Source organism: Megalops cyprinoides, chromosome 4 (genome assembly GCF_013368585.1).
Source record: "Megalops cyprinoides isolate fMegCyp1 chromosome 4, fMegCyp1.pri, whole genome shotgun sequence".
NCBI lineage: Eukaryota > Metazoa > Chordata > Actinopteri > Elopiformes > Megalopidae > Megalops > Megalops cyprinoides.
Genome location: NC_050586.1, coordinates 17,696,947 through 17,716,466, shown reverse-complemented (window position 1 = coordinate 17,716,466; position 19,520 = coordinate 17,696,947). Strand labels below are relative to the sequence as shown.

At 41.4% G+C, this 19,520-nt stretch overlaps 2 protein-coding genes across 2 annotated transcripts; one reads left to right on the top strand and one right to left on the bottom strand.

Moving 5' to 3' along the window:
* Positions 1–3,893: 3,893 nt before the first annotated feature.
* Positions 3,894–7,723, bottom strand: spring1 (SREBF pathway regulator in golgi 1). The gene is made up of 5 exons (XM_036526189.1): positions 7,549–7,723; positions 7,309–7,465; positions 6,759–6,910; positions 6,477–6,590; positions 3,894–4,761 (listed from the first exon to the last, which is right to left on the bottom strand). The coding sequence occupies exons 1-5, from the start codon at positions 7,639–7,641 to the stop codon at positions 4,678–4,680; spliced, it is 600 nt and encodes a 199-aa protein (XP_036382082.1). The 5' UTR covers positions 7,642–7,723; the 3' UTR covers positions 3,894–4,677.
* A 780-nt stretch (positions 7,724–8,503) lies between these two features.
* rnft2 (ring finger protein, transmembrane 2) lies at positions 8,504–17,842 on the top strand. Its single transcript, XM_036526188.1, has 10 exons — positions 8,504–8,616; positions 9,051–9,128; positions 9,623–10,104; positions 10,205–10,281; positions 10,455–10,555; positions 11,137–11,290; positions 14,269–14,418; positions 15,326–15,391; positions 16,713–16,814; positions 17,145–17,842. The coding sequence occupies exons 2-10, from the start codon at positions 9,082–9,084 to the stop codon at positions 17,277–17,279; spliced, it is 1,314 nt and encodes a 437-aa protein (XP_036382081.1). The 5' UTR covers positions 8,504–8,616; positions 9,051–9,081; the 3' UTR covers positions 17,280–17,842.
* The last annotated feature ends 1,678 nt before the right edge of the window (positions 17,843–19,520 follow it).

Sequence of the window (19,520 nt, the reverse complement as noted above, 5' to 3'; positions counted from 1 at the left end):
TGCCTTCGTTTTCAACAGATGATAATATCTAAATGTTAAATGAAATAGAAAACCCTTCACCCTTGATAATTCTGGCATGGGAAATGTGTTTTGTAGCTTGGCCAGTTTTATCAGCAAATATTTGGTGGGAAGGAACTTAACCCACTCATATTCCATCCCTCAAACAAAGAAATCAAAATTGCAATCATATCTGTGCATTGATACTGTATCTAACAGATGTCCCCGCAATGTCCCCTGGTTCTGCACACTTTCACAAGAATTACTCTTAGCTTAGACACAGCTATCAAACAGGTTTGAAACTCTTTCAAACTTCAGCTTATTTGATGTTTTTTGGTCAACAAATGATTCTATTTCTATTATGATTTCTATTCTCCTGATGTAGTCAGAACACGTTTCAATCTGTCAACTTGGCAGCCACCACATATGGCTTGAACATCCACTGACTGGCAATTTTGCTATTGTCTGGCCCACTCCAGTGTCACAGGAGTACCTTGTCACCTTCCCTCAAGGCGTGATCATGCATGTGCCTGTAATACCTGTGTTTGTTGCCTTGTACCCTCTCAGCTGTGTTGGTTGCCAACTGATAAGATTCATCAAGTCTTTGTTTTAGTTTGGCCACATATTGTTGATGTGGCACAGTTGCACCTTGAGTGGAGATACTCCATACTCCAAAAATGTGAATGTGAAATATTCATTTCACCCAAAACATTAAGTAGGGCAAAAGCCCTGCTGCATTGTTCTGAATGCAATGGTATGTGTGCACCATAGACTTGACATGTTGACTCCAGACATCCTTCTAACAATGGTCAAGGGTCCCTTGAGTGGAATTTGAGTGAATTACTCAAAATGTGGATCACCCAGTGGATGATATGGAGCTGTATGAGATTTTTTTATCCCGAACATTCCAAGCAACTCCTTAATGAGATAACTTTCAAAGTCCCTTATGCCGAGTGCACTCATCATGGAAATTTGATCTGATGGACAGGATATCTCTTCTTTGCATCTGACAGCTTTTTGTTGGCGAAATCTACTGGCCATAATCCTTTGCGATGTTCCTGATATGGGATGCCTGCTATCCCATTGAAACTAGCATCAGTATGAGGGGTGTATGGCTTTGTGTTGTCTGTGAAAGCTAACACGAGTAAGAACATGAAAAATGTTGCTCTTCCTCATGTTCCTCCCCATGCTAATTGGCAGAACTGTGTACTTGTCAACTCCATAAACACTAACTTTTATAGTGCCTGAGCTACATAAAGTTCAGTAACTCAGGATACACTCAGGAAATGTAAAGGTTACAGAACAACACAAGTAGAGAAGAGAACAGCAGGGTGCTGCCTATCCTCCAGTTGGTTCCCACCTCACTGTGATGGCAGCATGCTGGCATCTGACAAAAAAGTGTCTGTATTGGGGAAACAGGAACAGCTGTCCCTGCAGCTGGGCTGGTGTTTCCAACCGTAAACAGTCAACCTAAATAGAACACAAGTAATATACACCTGGCTTAAGAACCCCCAATATGGATCTGAACTACTGTATATTGTTCTTGTCCCAAACATCTATACGTATTTTCCAAACAAAATAAATGAAACTGACAAACATAACAGCTCAAATGTCAACAATTCTTCCATGTATTTACCATATAAATTTATTGCTTCCTCTTCTTGTGCAAGGGTCCACTTTTATCACATGAGAGGGCAGGGGGATTTTCCTTGCTGCCTGATGACATAAGCAGCAAATATCTACTCAAAGAAATAAAATGTAAACATACCAAATCAGAAGTGTGTATGTGAGAGGTGTCTGCGTCTCTAGGGATATGTCTTAATCTTTGTTTTCCTTGTATTCCTTAATCTAAGGTTTCATGCACTTGAATCTCTACTAGCTACCTTGTCTGGTCAACTATTGAAACTTTGTCATGCAGTGCTTTTAATATTGTTGACTCCTTAGATGGCCATTTGCTTGTGTTGTACTCTGCCTTACTTGTAAGTCACTTTGGATAAAGTGTCTGCCAAATGAATAAACGTAAATGTACGTCACGCTGGCTGCATGTGAGTGTATCAGAGGATTGTATCTGTTACTGCAGAGGTTGTTGTGATGAGATGAATGTAAGGTGCATTTGCAATTCCAAAAAGGGTTGCATAAAGGGAACAAAAGCATAAAGAAGCAAAACAAATGTACAAAGAGCCAGTTTGAGTATTTTGAAAAAAGGGCTAATTATCAACCCTAGAAAAAGCACTTTTTATACACATTTTTCTGTAGAGTGAAGATGGATGAAAAGCTTCAAAAGGTTAGCTTCATAACACTCTGATTCCATAAAACTGGGGGACTCATCGAAGGAGAGGTTAAAGGTGAATGTTAAAAAAAGTGTTGATGGCGTTTTCTTGTGTTGTGTTGTTGGTATTTGTGTTTCTGGGGTTGTAGCCTTTTCCTTCAACTAACAGGAATGGCTTGGATTTGTGGGTTGAGCAAGATTTATTGAAAAACAATTTTAGTATCCAATTTTATTTCTTGAGACACTTTTAATGTTTGATAGTTTTTTTTTAGGTTTAAAGTTACCACTTTAGGTTTTTGAAAAGGGTGGGGGCAGAGGGCAGATAGACCTTAGACCTTGGTATACCTGACAGTACCATTAAATGAAATGGGTTGAAAGTACACTATGTTAAAAATGTCCATTTGAAAACCATAAATTCTTATCAGTTCTAAATCAGTACAGCAAACATTTCTCACTGCTCTCTGCATGTTAAAGATGCTTGTCTAGCCCTACTTAGTCAGCTAATGGTCTTCAGATAAAAAATAATAATCATTCTTTTCTACATTTGTACTTCCTGTAATGGCTTTTATCAGGCAGAATGACTTGTATCAGAACACAAAAAATGTGGATAGATTCTAAACCAGTGTTTCAACCGGGTGCCTGTTGCATATTAAGCGAAAGAAAAAAAAACATAAAAGAATTTTACAGCAAGGAAAGAGAGTACATAGGCAAAATGTGTCATCTGACACCTGGCTTATCACTTGCTTCCAAACTTGAAATAAAGTTCCCCTGTGACCCTCATTAATCATTGCCAGTGGGAGGAAATTATATTGGGCCTTATAATTTTTTTTAATTATAATGCAGATTTTGTTTTCTTAGCAATCAGGATGATTAATTGTTCAGTACTGGTCATATTCCCCATGCCAATACTTTACTATACCCAGAGGCAGAAAAACTTGTGTTTTAGCAGTATCAGCTGTTGAGGGTCCAGTTGGCAATCACCAGCATGGCACTCATGAGAGTCCTGCTTTACACAACGCAACAATGTCAAACTCACTAATGTCTCCTTCTCAAATGACAAAGGTAAAAAAACAAGCTAGAAGAAAATGAACATTTATGGTGAAATTAAATTCCAGAAATGCTTGTTCCTTTTCTTCCGGAAAACAGTACAATACAATTTTAAATCGGTCTCTAAGAACAACTATTCAAGCAAAGTTCTTTGCATTTCAAATCCGTAAACAAATTTAGCAGACAACTTTCAATCACCAAATTATGTATAGCAGGATATGTTATAAATAAATAAAAATGTTAGAATTTATTGCAAGTCAACATACACCTTGTTTTTGTCTATGTGTCAGCCTACAAGTGTAGATAAACTGGTTAATGTTATATGATGTCAAATACACAACCCATTCTTACCAAATGTCCTAAAGGACATGTCAGTTTAGAATGCTATACAGCTACCTTATCATAGACCATACAGTAAACTGACATTTTCTAAAAGACTTTTTAAAAAGAGGGACTTCAAAACTGCAATTTGGCTATTCTTATGTAGTCCAATTTTTTAATTGTTTCCAATTTTTAGGTAAAAAAAGACAAAAGACAAATAAAAAATTAAAGTAAATTAAAGTAACATATGCAGCCAAATTTGATCAAAACTGGGACTTACAAGATGGTGAATCTGTTACTCAGGATTACATTACCTGGCATTTGGAGAATCAACACCCAGGCCTTTAGGCCTCATATGCAATTTAAAACACGTTTTATAGAAGAAAAAGTGCAATTTCAAGTGTTACAGGAAATGAATGATGTCAGTCTGCAAAAGGGTTACTGCCTTGTCAAAGCCGCATGCAGAAACCTTTTGGTACAAGAGGGGGTCAGGGCATGAAACTGAATCACATTTTTCTGCTTAAATGCACACCCATGTTTTCATCCACACAACACATGCATTACATACAGAGCACAAGTCACATTGTTGGTAGCTGAATAGCTGTTCACAGAGCATTGACAGAGACTACAGGTTACCGGTAAATATTTTTTTTCCCCCACTTGACAGCAGGTTATGCCAGTCTGTAAAATACGTCTTCCTCCTCTTCATTTCTGAATCACATCATGTGAATCCCTAATGGTGAATCAATGACAACTGATAGTCATCAGTGATCAAGTAATGAGGCTTTCTATGCACTTATGAAGTGCAAATTCAGTGTTTTTCCAATACGAGGCTGTGGTTGTTTTTGTCACATTGGGGTCCACTGCACATTGCAATAGTGTGATAAGTGAGGCCCATGGGACTTGGAGGTGAATTCAGGAGTTCCACCCTATTACTCTGGGTCATTCATGGTTTCCTCCTCATCCGGCTGCTCTGGCCGCTTCTCTCTCTCGTCGTCCAATCTGTAGACTCGAACTGAAGAACATCTGCAGGCCACCTCAACTCACATGGGCAGAAGTTCAGGGGGACTTTCTCCATAACAGTACTTTGCTTGTGGATTTCTGTAAGTGTTCTCATGTTGGACACTCTAGTATGGAAAAAGCAGAGGATATTACAAAATTACTTGCAGACATAAACTCATATTTTGTATAGTACACTTTGCAAGCCAAAGAGCCAAATTAGACAAGATACTATTAAAAAAAATATATTTATGAGTTGAGACTTGTTTTGTTTCCAGTAGATAACAGTATGAAAAACTGTCCGTTTCTGCTGTGTATAGAATATTCGCACATGCTTTCTTTGACTGGTGTAACAGACCCTTCTCTGAGCCCTGCCCCCTGAATAGCACTTGTCCAATACTATCTTAGCAACGGTTACTACAGACAGACAAAACAAGTATTTACAGACATAGCACTCATTGCTACCTAGTAAGTGGATAAATGAGATTAATCACTATGGTAAAAGGGTGTTCCTGGGGCATGTGTAACAGTGACTCCAGGTACCCAGACATTTTTTCCATTTCTAAAACCCAAAGCAAAGTTGGAGAAATACTTTGGATTAAGCTGTGCTGCAGACTGCATTCACAGCTTAGATGCCTTTGCACACCAAGTCTAGTACAAATCGAATGCAATTTCATGCAAGAGATGAAACTGTACTACAATCCTTTCAAGACTTACTTCAGGATGTCTGTGGGGAAATTTGAAACATCTTTACTAATGGTAACACCACACATATCAGAGGACCTACTACTATGTTTGCCAGTGTGTTTACACTGAGCTACGCAGTCCTAAAAATTTTCATCAACTGAAAATTAAGACCCAAAGACGCCCACTGTGGCAGATGGTCTGCTACTGTTGCAGTGGAATCTAATATATCCCTTATTACCCACAATGCTAAGTAGCTAGCTAACAAACACTTTATTTACAATGGTGTTAAGAAACTACTGTATATAGTGGACTTACATGTAGAAATTATAGCCAGCTAACATTAGCTAAGACAGCCAACATTAGTTAACTGCCCTCCTTTGCCTTCAGTCCCCAATGACCTTAAGCCAGCCAGGATAACTAAAATCATCTACATTTGCTCCAAGGTTAATTAAATGCCATTGTAAGCAATACTTTAATTGTCTTTGTATTTATCTGTGATCATGTATAACAGCTGGCGATATCAATAAGCAGATGCAAGCTGATGTGAAGTAGGTAGGTAGCAACCTACTTACTGTATTGATTTAAAGTTAAATGTTAACTTCGCTATATCTGTCCCAGTATTAACTTTAACTACTGTCAACTTTAACAGATGTAGCTTGCAACTACATGGAACATTGTGATGACAGGAGATGAATCGCAATGCCACATCAGCTATGTGGAGGGTACTTAGTTCTTTGGATTCAACTGTACAGAACTAGGAATGTGGCTTATTCCCATTGACGTGTCCAGGTGCATTTCAAGATAACATCAATTATAAGGCCATTTCAATTTCTGTCCAGCTCTAGTTGAGGTAGGGCTGAAAGCCCTTAGCTCCAGATACAGTTGGCTCCCTGGTAACTGATGTGACCATGGTGTGGTTACACTGTGTTCAGGAGGAGGTTTTGTGAAACTGACAATTGAGGAAGCAGCCTGGCACAATGGCAAGTAAACGGTGTGATTTTATGCGAAGTGAACATTCCTCACAATGTCTAATTTCATTTTATTCACAGTGGGATAACTTCTGCATGTTTACTTGTTATTTAGCTGTAAATGAATGAAAATTTTGAAAGAACATGCTTGAACAGCTGAGACTGATGCCCCTTGCTTTGCGACTAACCTGGGAAGAGGTACGACACTTAGCCAAACACAGCTCGAAGTGGTCCTCCACTGCCGTGAATAGGTTCTGGAAGCCCTCCGCCGCTCTGTTGAGAAATCGCTCCAGCAGAGGTTGCTGGGGATACACAAACTTTCAATGACTGCATTGCCCCATTTGAGGGACACTCACAAGGCATGCAAGAAGGCTGAATGTCACAGCCTGTGTTTACTAAAGAAGGATGGTTTCATTGCTGTGAGCACTCTCACACCCCATTCGCCTGCTGACGGAGCTGAAGTACAATACCTTGTCAGGCTGGAGACAGCAGGACACGCAATACTCATAGATGCTGCAGCAGCCATTGATCAGGCAGCTTTTGCAGACGTACTGCCTTGAGCTTGGGGCGTTCACATTGCAGCAGCCGTTCACCAACAGATCCTTCCTCTCACAAACATAACCTGAGGACCAGAGCAACAAATGTCTTAGATTCTGCACATCTTCAAAATTCTCTCAATCACCATCAAAGAATGCGCTGTAATTTCTTTAATACTACTAAAGGCAAGCAAAAATTCAAAAAATACATCAGTAATATCATCTGAAACAAGTCACAAGATCAAACTATGCTACTTGTATCACTGTACTATGTTTATGGCCATTTGATAACTCTACGACAAATCCCAAATCTCACCAATTTGTAAATTTTAAAAATGGCACACCACATTGACAGTCTTTTGCCACATGTGTTTTACTCGTTAGTCTAATTCATTGACAATGTGCCTAATTCATCCATGATTAGTAATAAAATGTGTCAAGAATGGTATAATCACGCTGATCCCGGCGGCATGACAGTGCTCACCCAGTTCATCTGTGAGAAGTGTTTTACCCTGTATAGAGTTCCTGCACTGTGTTATCTGCCTGCTGCTGTTGCCAAGATTGAAGCGAACCCTCCATGCAATGCGGTGCTCAGGGTCCCTGGCCTGCAGCAAGGTCCGGTCGCGTACTGTCCTTTCCTCCTGCAAATGTTCAAGCATTTTTTCTGATTACGTTATACGTTTTGATTACGTATATTATAACTACAAACAGAAGGCTTAACTACCTGCTTCAGGGTGCTGGTAAGAAAGTAGATCAAGGATAATCCAAAAACGACACCCAGGACCCAGCGTTTTCTCAGGAGTCTGCGTAACACCATGGAGACGCTGTTCTTGGGGATTTGCGCACCCGGATTACTAATCTTAATGAAAATAAATACTACCACTAGAAATTATCTTGCAAACTCGGCAGTCTAGCTATCCAGCTAAACACACACATTTGACCAAAAGAACTTCTCCTAAAAGGTATCAAATACAGTTTGCTGGCTTGCCAACTTGTGATAACACACAAGTTATGACGTTCCCTGGTTACTTCGCTAGCAGGCTAATGGACAATGACAAGTTAGCTGGCTATCTATCAAGTTGGCTGGCTACACACCAAAAAACGGTTTTAGCTACACAGACAGTAACCTATCAAGCTAGTTAGCTAGATAGCTAACCCATATCTTAAAATAGCGGAGACTGGCATTAAGGCCGAACTAAAATTAAAGATATATCGCTAGCTACTAGCTAACATCAGTCGATTTGCTTTCACACATTTAATCAAAGTGAAATGTCTGCCTGGTTGTCTAGTCTATCTTGCAAGGAACTCCTCTATGAACAAACGTAGTTATCGTTAGTTATCGTTGGCTATGTAAGCAGGCTAACGTTATTCTACAGAGGTCTGGATTGCAAGATACTACCCATTGACAAGGATGAACGGAGAGGTACAGAAACTAGACTCCCCACGTTTGCTACAGCCAAACAGTCTAAAACGCAACTATGTGAACATCAGATAACCGCAATGTAAAACTAAAAAAGTGGTTTCTGTGTCCCCGTCCCGTGTATCACCTTCACCATCAAAACAAACAATTGAAGTAACACCCGGAAATAAAGCTTTGCAACAGCAGAAAGTGATTGGTCAATGCATGTTGCAGTAGTGCTTTCACACCGGAAAAAGAACTTCCTAGGCCAGCTAGCGTGCAAACCTGACAAGTTGTGAAGATAATACTTGCTGGCTAGCTAGCAATGAAATGAAAAACAATCGCTAGCATGCTAGCGAATAAATAGACAAATAACTTTACGACATGATCCGGGTAAGCAGCGAAGTAGCAAGCAGTTTGATCGAATTGTCATAATAAATTTTGGCTTAATTTGTTCAGGGGGCGATTTCATTTCTGATTTTAACGGCTAGTTAGCTAAGTTGTGATGATATCGGCACGGTAGGCCGCCAGCTAATGTTAGCTTGCAACGTCAACAAGGCCAGATTGTTCCAAGCCGGAGTGTTCGCTAGCTGCCCGTGTACAGGGGAGATAAGCATTCGGAACGGAACAAAACGCACAACCGCACATCGAAAAAGGATGCCTTAGCGTTACATAGCTATATCATGTTAACTTAGGATTTTAAAGTGCTATCTATCTGATTAGCCAGGTCTGCAGTGGCTGCTTCACATGTCAGTTGTTTTCAGTCGTACCAGGATGCATTTTTATGTCTATGACATGTTGCAATCGCTTTTTGCCTGTCTCCACAGCCTTGAATCACACGGGGATGAGTTGGATGCCATGCAGAGGAGACACAGTAGCAACACTGATGGCATGCCCCCCGAAAGGTTTGATGGACATCGTTTTAAGCCTTCTGAAAACATGTATTGGTTCAGTTCTGAAGATGCACCATCCTGCAGGTTGTAGAAGTGCTGTTCAATCAGGAGTTCAAATTGGAGGGGGATGGTTAAATATGATGTAGCGAGGCTAGACTGTGTCCAGTCAGTGACTGACTTAAGAGGTGGATGACAAATTTGGGAAAATCAAAGCACTTAGTAGCCACGTCTGATTTCTTGTAAGCTTGGAACTTCTTATCTGCCTGGCGGCATTGGTACGATCATGTGTTGAGAAAGTAGTTTTTGTGTGATAAAATTAAGAATGTTTCTATTCACCTCAGTTCCTAGTTGATGACTGTGGCTGGGCCAAAAAAGAAAGCATTTGTTATCTTGATCAAAGACAATTTCATTACTAAAAGGCATCTTTAAGCCCATCTCAGCCATTCTGTAAATTACATTAAAAATGATGTTACTGTGAGAGGTGATTCCACTCTTTGTCACCTTAGGAGCAGGAGCCAAACTCTGGGATCAGAGAGCAGTTTGGATGAAGGTGGAGTCTTTGACTGCCTAAAGCCTGAGTCCCCTTCCCCACAGCAGATATTCTCTGGCCTGGTGGGTGTTCCCTCGGGAAACGTAGCTTCTGCCCCTTTCCAGGCGGCTGGATTGGTGCTGGGCTCACCCCCTGAGGTGTTTATCCAGATGACTGCCTCCTCTAGAGAGGAGGGGCCCCACCGCTCCGAGAGCACCCCCTACCTCCCACGCCCACCACAACACCATCACCACCACTACCACCAACCCCCCCAGCACCGGTCCTCCTTGCTGCACGCAGCCACCTCCGATCGTCATGGTAATGGGGATGAGGGGGCAGAAGACCCCTCCACACCTGCACCCGCCCTCTCTGAGCTTCGAGCTGTCATTTCCTGGCTTCAGAAGGGGTTTCCCTTCATTCTCATCCTCCTTGCGAAGGTCTGCTTCCAGCATAAGCTGGGTAAGACATCCACCAAGGATAGAATGGACTAAATATGAAAGTAGCGTACTTTCAGATAAAACATATTGATGGATCCTAATTTTTCACTTGTCTCTGGTAGGGATTGCAGTGTGCATTGGGCTGGCCAGCACATTTGCTTTTGCCAATTCAACTTTCAAACACCAGGTGTCATTGCGGGTAAGATAGGCTGCTTCTCTTTCATATGACCCTATGGAACTCCAGTAGCAGTGGTAGTGTTCTGGGATGTGAATTGATTATACATATACATTCGATGGCTGGTTACATCTTGCTTCATCAACATTAACACAAATAATATACTACTTCTCCAATCCTGTTTTTCTTCGTACCAGGAAAAGAGATCTGTGTTTGTCACCCTCTGGATCCTGATTTTCCTCGCTGGGAACACTGTGTATATCTACTACACATTTAGCACAGAGGAATTGCACAACAGGTAGGGCAAAGGAAAACCCTTCAACTGTGACATGGATATCTTCCACACAGTATCAAGAGCCAGTATCAACAGCACTCTTACAAGCCACACATATATTTTCCATATATCAGGCAGCTGCAGTATTACTTTTTGTTGCTTTAATAAATTAATTCACTTGACATTTGGAAAAAACGCACATTACATCTCACAGAGCTAATCAGCACATGGCAGATGTGTTGTCCCTTGTTTTATATAGCTATCCTGTTTTCATTTTCTTTTGAGTTTTTTTGCTTATTGGTTTACCACATTTTTCAGCAGTGTACTTTTCATTTCCTGTAGGAGTCTATTGCCTCATTCTGTCTGCTTGTCCCGTGAGTATTTATTTCTGTATTATTTTACCGTTTTTCACCTTTTTGATTTTGACATGCTTTAATTTGTATGAGTTTGGTCGCATTATTTCTACTTGTGTTTTGCAGAGGGACTATTTTTTACACTGTGAATTAAGCACTCTGGACAGTGTAATTGCTTGCGACAGCAAGCCTTTGTCAAACTGCATTAATGGGTTGTACAGGATTTATGCTCAATGTTTTTTTTTCCCACAGCCTTATCTTTGCGAAGCCCAACATTGACACCTTTGATTTCTTCGATTTGATCTGGGCCGTGGGGATCACCGACTTTGTTCTGAAGTACTTCACTATAGGTCTGAAGTGTTTTGTGCTGTTTCTGCCAAAAATCCTCCTGGCTTTCAAATCCAGGGTAGGTCACAGCCCCTCTTGTCGAATGCATGAGTGAGCTTGATAGACTACAAATTTGTTTAGTAGTTGCCATAAGTGTAAGGCAAGACTGGACAGCTCCGGTCCTCAAGAGTGGGAGTGCCTGCCTCCCCATTTCTTAGCTGTAAAAGTGAAATTATTATTTGGCTAGTAAGTCAAGTCACCTACTGTACTACCTACTGTACTAGGCATAAATAAGTTGTTAAATTAAAGGTAACTCTGAAACCTGCAGGAAAGTGCACCTCTCCAGGAGCGTGAATTGTACACTGCTGATAAGGCAGCCATCACTGTGAGGGGATAAAAGACTTTTACTTATTAAGAAAGAAAGCCTTCAATGCTTTGAGACATGAAGGAAGTGGAAATATACTCCACACTCTGTGTTTGAGAACTTCTCATAAATGTTCAATGATGTTTAGATCTGGTGATTGGGCAGGCCATGGAAGGTGTTTGACTTCATCCTGGTGTTCATTCAACCACTCTTAAATCTGTTTAGCAGTGCGTGTGGGCGTTATCTGCTTGGAATATGGGAACATCTTGAAGAAACAATGTTTGCACCATAGGGTGCGCCTGGTTGCCCAGAATGTCTTCATATCCCTTGGCAGTAATTCTACCATGCAGTGTAATAATCAGACTCAGTGAGTCCCGTTAGATGTCGACTCCTTTTTAATCACAATTTAGTTACTTCAAAAATACAAGTGCTTTTTCATTTGGTGATTCCATTATTTTGTTTCCCCACCTTATATACATATATAAAGGTTAGATATGCAATGTCACAAATGGTACATAATCTCTGATATTAAGTCAGATTTCTAGTGTCCATAATTGAAATATTGAGCATACACAGCAGTAGAGTGCGAGTGTGTAGGTGCTGGGTTGGACCATTGTGGCACCCCGGGTCCTCTGTCTGTCTCCTTTTTCCAGTTATGGTTCAGCTTGTGTGCCGAGGTCAGCGGGTGCACTGTGGCACTGACAAACGGGCCAATCGGTGGAGGCGGCCGCCGCTGCCACTGAGCTCATTTCCCCAGGGAGCGGGGTGAAGTCACCGCTCCCTGGAAGAACCATTAATGCCGCTCCCGTCAGCTGGGGACGGCCCCGCTCGGCCACCACACCCGCCCCCAACCCATGTCCTGAACCAGGCCCAGGTGGCGCACTTTCAGCAGATGAAGTCATGGCTTCACAGCGAAGCATCCTGCCTCACGGCTGCTCCAGTGCATATTCTGAAAAGGCATAATGGAGAAGGTCTGAGGCACAGCTCTTAACAGCATGTGCAACAGGCTTAAGATCATCAGTTGCTTAACTAGATCGTCAGTATATGCCATACAGTGCTTCTTCTCTGCTTCCAGTTCACAGAGTGCTCTGCCTTAATTACGCTTTTAAAGCAGCGTTGTGCTCCGCTCATTCTGTGCTGTGCCAACGTGACAGGACCTCCTGGGACGCCCGCAGGCACGTTCTGTTAGATGGATGCCCTCAAGGAGCAGAAATTAATGAAAACATGCTCTGCGGATCTGGAACGATCGCGGGCCTATCCCCAGCCACCGGTTGATTGTGAATTGGAGGTAAAAGGGTCAGAGACGCTAATGAAGAAATGATCCGGTGGAGCCCCACTCAGCACACAGGCAACTTTGTCTTTGGCTAAAGTCCAGATTTAGTTTGAGGAACTGTGGGTGGAAATGGAGATGTTGCTAAAGGGACAAAAGGAAAGATAAATTGCCTGCTTGCAGAGGTCTGCACCCCTGTCTCATTGTTAGCTGGGCTCCCGGGGAGGGTGATTAATCCTTGTCAGGTAATGTGCACGAATCCATTATGCACAATAAGATATCAGGGGGGCGTAGAGAATGAAGAAATTCTCATTTTATTTTCCCTCATCATACTCCAAGATGGCAGTGTCCATCTGCCTCCCTTTTCCCTGAAAGGAGCCTCGATCCTAACCCTTGTGGGTGGCAGTATATGGAGCCCTCAATGGGAAAGAGGAGCGGTCCCTTAAAATATGACGACCTACCCTATGGGCTGGTGCTGTCGCCAAGTTGTGCGGGTAGCAGGTGGAGAGAAGGCTTTGCCAGTTTCCTCGCAGTGTGGGTAAATTGCCTCCAACATGGTGAAGCTGTGAAGCGTTGGACCACAGCCACACCATGCTGGAACTGGCAGTTGTTAGATCTTCGAAGCAGAGAAGCCTCTGGCTACTGAGCAGTTGCTTGGAAGGGGGACTGCAAAGAAGACAGCCAGGTGCTGTTTCTCAGTTGTGTTGAGGGCTCTGCAATCAGTGGTTCACTGGGTGTGGGCATAAGTGGGTAAAGTAGGGGTGCAGCACTTCTGTAAAAGCTAACAATTGGTTTGCTTTTGCACAAAATGAGCTCTTGAGTTTTGAACATTTTATATGTTATGCCCTCCTTTTAACCTGCTCTTTCACATCCATAATTGAGTCTTGTAGTGCAAAACTTATCGTAGTACATCTTATGACAACTGTGTCAGGAAACAAGATGTGCACATTAACTGATCTTAAAATGATCTAAATGGCTAACTTCATGCTCTGTGCCTCCTCTCAGGTCATTCAGATGACATAAGCATCAGTGGTGTGGCACAGGTCACGTGCAGACTGTCTGTGGGTGACACAGACACATTGAGCACTTGCATCAGATTCCAAGATGCAAGAGTTGACTTGAGGCATGGAAGTATCTGTTTTAGAAGGAAGGAGTTCCCCTTTAAACAAGCTGCCATTATTGCACACTTGTTACTTCTCCCGAATATATACTTTTAAAATTGCAACTATGGGGCATTTATTTTCCTTATTATTTCTTTTATGTAGGATTGGAATTTTTAAAGCCTGACTGTCATTCATTCCTGTGTCATGACAGTTTTGCATAGCGGATGGAGCTGTGGATTTGTGTTTGAGCAATGAGACCAAGGCCTTGTCTTTGTGGGTCTTGATCTGGATGCCACCTCTTCCCTTGTCCCTGTTCCCAGGGGAAGTTGTACCTGGTGATTGAGGAGCTGAGCCAGCTGTTCCGAGCATTGGTGCCCATCCAGCTGTGGTACAGGTATATCATGGGGGAGGACCCATCCAGCAGCTATCTCCTGGGGGCTGTGCTGATCATAATCTACAGCCTATGCAAGGTAACACACATGCATTGACAAGACCTCAGGCCTGGCTCTTAGTAGTGTTGCTTCTCAAGATTAGCACAATTTATTCTCTCAGCAAAGCCCTCTGACAAGGTGACTAAAATATATATTGCTTTAATTTTGGAAGCAAACTTATTAATATTAATTAAGTAATTAATAATTAATAGTAATAATAATCACTCCAGTAATTAATATTACTGGAGTGATTGTTACTCGTATCACAAGAATATAGCAATAGTTGTTCAGGTTAAAAACAAGCTGAAGCCTTTCAATCTCCCTACTAAACTGCATTGAATGAACTCCAAATAAGCAGATAGCTGGGGAAAATAAATGGTGCTTTTAGGGACATGTGATGAGAAACTGGACAGTTCTTACATTGGAAGGCAGTTCATTTCACCCCAAATGAGCTACAGTAGAAAGGAAACTGCAACCTAGAAATGGGACAACGAAGAGACAGAGGTGATTGCCTGTGATTAAAGCTGAACTGATAAGAAAAGATTCAGCACTGGGAGAAATGGTAGATTTATAGATAAAGTAGAACTGTTGACACAGCAGCGGTCTTGAGTAGGTAGTCCAAAGGGACTCTTAGTAATAAACAAACTCTTATAGAGTTTATCTTAATGGGTCTTAAAGGAAATGGGTCATATCAAGAACATCACATATGACTAAAGCTCTTGGACCTGAGACAATATGTTTTCATGCTGACTTTGGTCTGCTTCAAGTAAATACTGTTGTAGTGGTACAGCAAGCGTGAGCAAGGGGTCTGAAGAGAATATAAGCATTGTCTATGAAGTATGAGTAACACCAGTCTTGATGTGACATTAGTGTGCCCTGCTAAGCATTTTGAATGGAATGATTGCAAAAAGAAATACCGCATACAGTGTATGTTCTTTCATTGCAGTCCTTTGACATTTGTGGAAGAATAGCAGCAATACGGAAAGCCTTGGCAATTCTGTGCAGTTCCCAGGTGAGAGACATTGTATTTCACTGTAGTCCTTGCTACTAATGGGGGGCTCACACTATGTGACATTTGCTGTAGTAGCATCTTAGATTTATTTAAATTACACAGAAAAATTGAATTAGTTTTGACAAACAATTGACAGGTTGAATCTCATTAGTTTTTGTCATCCACAGTTAAGTGCACAAATTCTCATTTATAGACTATGATCATTTCACCTGTAAGTTTTAGATCACTTCTCATAAATTAAGGTGTCCAATGTATAGAGGTTTTAATATAAACCAGTGGAGACAAAAGTCTGTCTTGGGAGTGTAGGTGTACAGAGAGACAGCTGGTATTCTAAAGGCAATACGCCACATTACTCATAAATAAAGGGGAAGTCAGTGTCAGTGAACCCCAGCAGCCTCTATGAGATGACTATGAGATGGCAGCTTCTCTGCCCCACCTCCCATCTACCCAAGGCAGGTCAGCCTTGACATCACTAAGGGATACCTGACCACCTGTGGCTCAGTTCAGAGAAGACTAGCATTGACTGACATTCACATTATGCATTATTAATGGGAATGCATTTAATACTCATCAGAACAGAAAACAAGTGTTTAAATGACCAAAAGCCATTATGATATAAAGCAAAGAAAATATAATGATGATAATAAAGGAGACATTCTGTTCAGTGAGCGCAGGGCCAAAAAGACTGAATAAAATTATTATAACTGACATCATTGTGGGAGTAGTAATGTCAGGGATAAATTCAACAAATTACATAGCCCAACCCAGGTATGGGTGTAAGCTTTTGTGTTGGATGCATCCGCCCTGATAATTCCAGGCCTGACTAGTTATAATAAATTGATGGCTCAATATGTGTAGTGATTTCTTCTTAGCAGGCCTAGAAGGGAAATCACGTTGTATGACCTGTCAAATGTACAGTTATGAAATGTCCGAGGTGAAAAATCTTGGGTGCCAGAAAACCATTGTTTCTGGTGACCTATGACTATTTTCTCAGTTCCTGCTTTCCTCATGATCTTAAAATTGTCCATAGCATTGTGATAAGGTCACAGATTGGCTAAGATTGCATTTTGTAAGCCTGCCTTGAATCATGTTAGTAGCTTGGTAGTAATGTTACACACTGCAGACTTTCACTCTTCACATCTTTAACCTTTGACATTACATTCAAGCTCTCTGGCCAGCTTCTTTGGTCTGTTTTTTGCCATGTATACAGTAGATGATATGGAATTTTCCTGTAGAATTACTCCTTTTATATACCTCAGTGAGCAGCAGTGCTGGATTGCAGAAGTGTTGGTTTTCATGGTGCTGTTTGTCTGTCTGTCAGAATTATGGCATGAGAGCCAGCAGCCAACAGTGCAGCGAGGCAGGAGATGTGTGTGCCATTTGCCAAGCGGAGTTCCGAGACCCGGTGGCTCTGCTGTGTCAGGTAAGAACCACTGAACCTTGGACAGAAGTGGCCACATCACGTAACACATGGCTTGCAGTCAAGCCTTTTCCTCTTTGAAAACGGAAACTGCTCTGTGTGGTCGCATGGATAACTGCCTCATGCAGCGCTGCTCAACTCCAGTCCAAGTGGGCTGCAGTCCAGCAGGTTTTATAGCCCTCTCAAAACAATATTCTCATAACCGGGGGGAAGCTGGATTGATTCAATCAGTACAATGATTTGTTGAATCAGGTGGTTAAGTACTGGTGTAGAGCCACAAAGCTGCACACCTGAGAAGATATGTGAAGATACGCTCCTGCATGTCTCTAACAGCATGTCTTCTGCGAGGAGTGCTTGTGCCTGTGGTTCGACCGAGAGCGGACGTGTCCCCTGTGCCGTTCAGCAGTTATAGAAACCGTGCGCTGCTGGAAGGATGGCACCACCTCCGCCCACTTCCAGATCTACTAGCTTCCAAGACTGACGAGGATCACCCAGAAATAGCACCATCTACATGGGTGTGGAGTGAGGATCCAGCCATTGTAATGCGCTGTATGCTGTTGCATTCTAGATACACAAGCTTCTATGTTCTGCTAACCCTTTTTTATGCGTTGTCACCTTTTTGTCTAGACGTGTGGCTTCGTCCATGTATGTGCATTAGCCTGAAATTTATGGTATGCAACTTGCAGTATTTATTGTGGTCTAATACATTTCACCATACTAAGAGAGAAATCAATCAGAGGGCTCCCTCTGGTGCTGATTGGTTGAATGACATGTCTGTCAATTGCCAGTGTTCAGGTGATTTAATTACTTCTCAACTTGTTGAAAAAAGGTCAGTACCTGTTTAGATTAAAATAATTTTTGAATATTTTTTGTGAACAACGTCATTTCTGCTTAGGGACTTATATTATGTTGTCATGTGTGATGTACAGTATTTTATATTAATTTGCAGTGTTTTTCCTCAAGCAGTGAACCGTAATTAAGCCACAATGGAAAGGATTCACCTATGAATGAAATGAAATTGTATGAAATGATTTTGTATGGAAAGTTTTATTTTTCTAAAACAGTTACAGATCTCACAAGATAAATATTCTAGTAGCATTTTAAGTATAGCACATTTATAAAAACACAGGATTCCATAACTGCAATGAAAACCACAATTCTGCAATGATACAAAACATCATAGCTTATGTAAATATCAGTAACATGCCCTTCACTGAGTGATTCTTGTATAATTTAATGAAAACCAGCTATGGTAACACTGCTACAAAAGTTGAGCTCAATGGCCCTGTACAAAAGTTCTAGAAAATAGAACTGTATGTATAATTATTTCAGTCTCCACAAGCAATTGCCAAGCAACAGTGTTTGCGTTTGACACATTACCCCGTCTACATAACATTTCAGTTGTATTAAACAGCATAGTAAAAAAATCAACACATGTTCTACAAGAAGGGATAATTCACTGCTTCATTTTCCAAGAACCAGTATTGTGGGGCATGTTCTATTACAGTAGCTTATTTCACAATGTACAGTGCAAAATGAAGAGGAAAGGACATTCTCATAAAAGTGATCCCTTATACTGAGGAAGTTCTTGTTTATCAATTAAAGCACTTATAAATAAGTTTTTTTGCTTAGTAAAAGTAATTAGTTTGTTGTGTAACTTCCCGTCAAACTCAATTACAGGCTCATGGTAAACCAGAATCCTGTAGCGATATTAGTAAGTTTTTCCCTTCGGCAACCATCAGGGGACAGTGACATCAACTTACTATTTTTGTTGTTGCCGATGTGACACAGGTAGCTTGAAGCGATCTTCACGTCAATTTATTCAGCCCACCGCGATATACCAAACAACATACCTATCTTGAAACACGTTATATTGCAGGACAAAAATATTTTATCGACGTTGCACACCTGTATGAAAGAAATGACAATCGCGGCACTAAGTAATGAAAAGTGTCTCGATCCAGAGTGTTGTCGCTGTATTGTAAATGAAATACATAATGCACACGAATGTCGGCAGTAGTTAGGATGACAGTAAACAGTCAGTCAAATGCAGTTCTGAAGGTTGTACATGTCTATACCAGTTTGCATTTGAACGGATCAATGCCTCTGACACTAATGACCGGTCTCACCGATTTGAGGACATGAAAAATATGTCCGTAAAATGTAGACAGTTGTGTAAGGTTTCCAAGTGGCTTTGCTCTAAATGCGGTCCTTGCTGGCATATGTTTCCTCAGTGCAAATATTCTTTCAGTTGTCCATTCTCCTCCTACGTTCTTGATCAGCATCCTGAAGGCACCATCTACAGTAAATAAACATATTTTACGTTAATCATCCTTTTGATTCTACGACCTGCCGCCGCGCCGCGCCAAAGTCTTGATTTTGAGGCTGATTCACTTGCACGGAAATGCTTTACAATACTTACGATGAAACAAAGTCGATAACACCAATAACGGCATGGTGGAGTGTTTAGATGTTATTAAATAATTTGGAAATCTCTGAAGGATGACATGAGCCGTGCATGTACCTGTCCCAGGTGATGAAATACGGATTACTCATAATTACCTCATCACCTCACCTCCGAAGCTTACCTGTTGCTGGTTTCGCTGCTGCAAAGGAAATTACGCCTACAGGTGTCGCTTTCTGACAAGGAGCAAGAAGGCGCTGATCTGTATTGCTGTGCATACGGTGTAAAAGCCTTGAATTAAGACT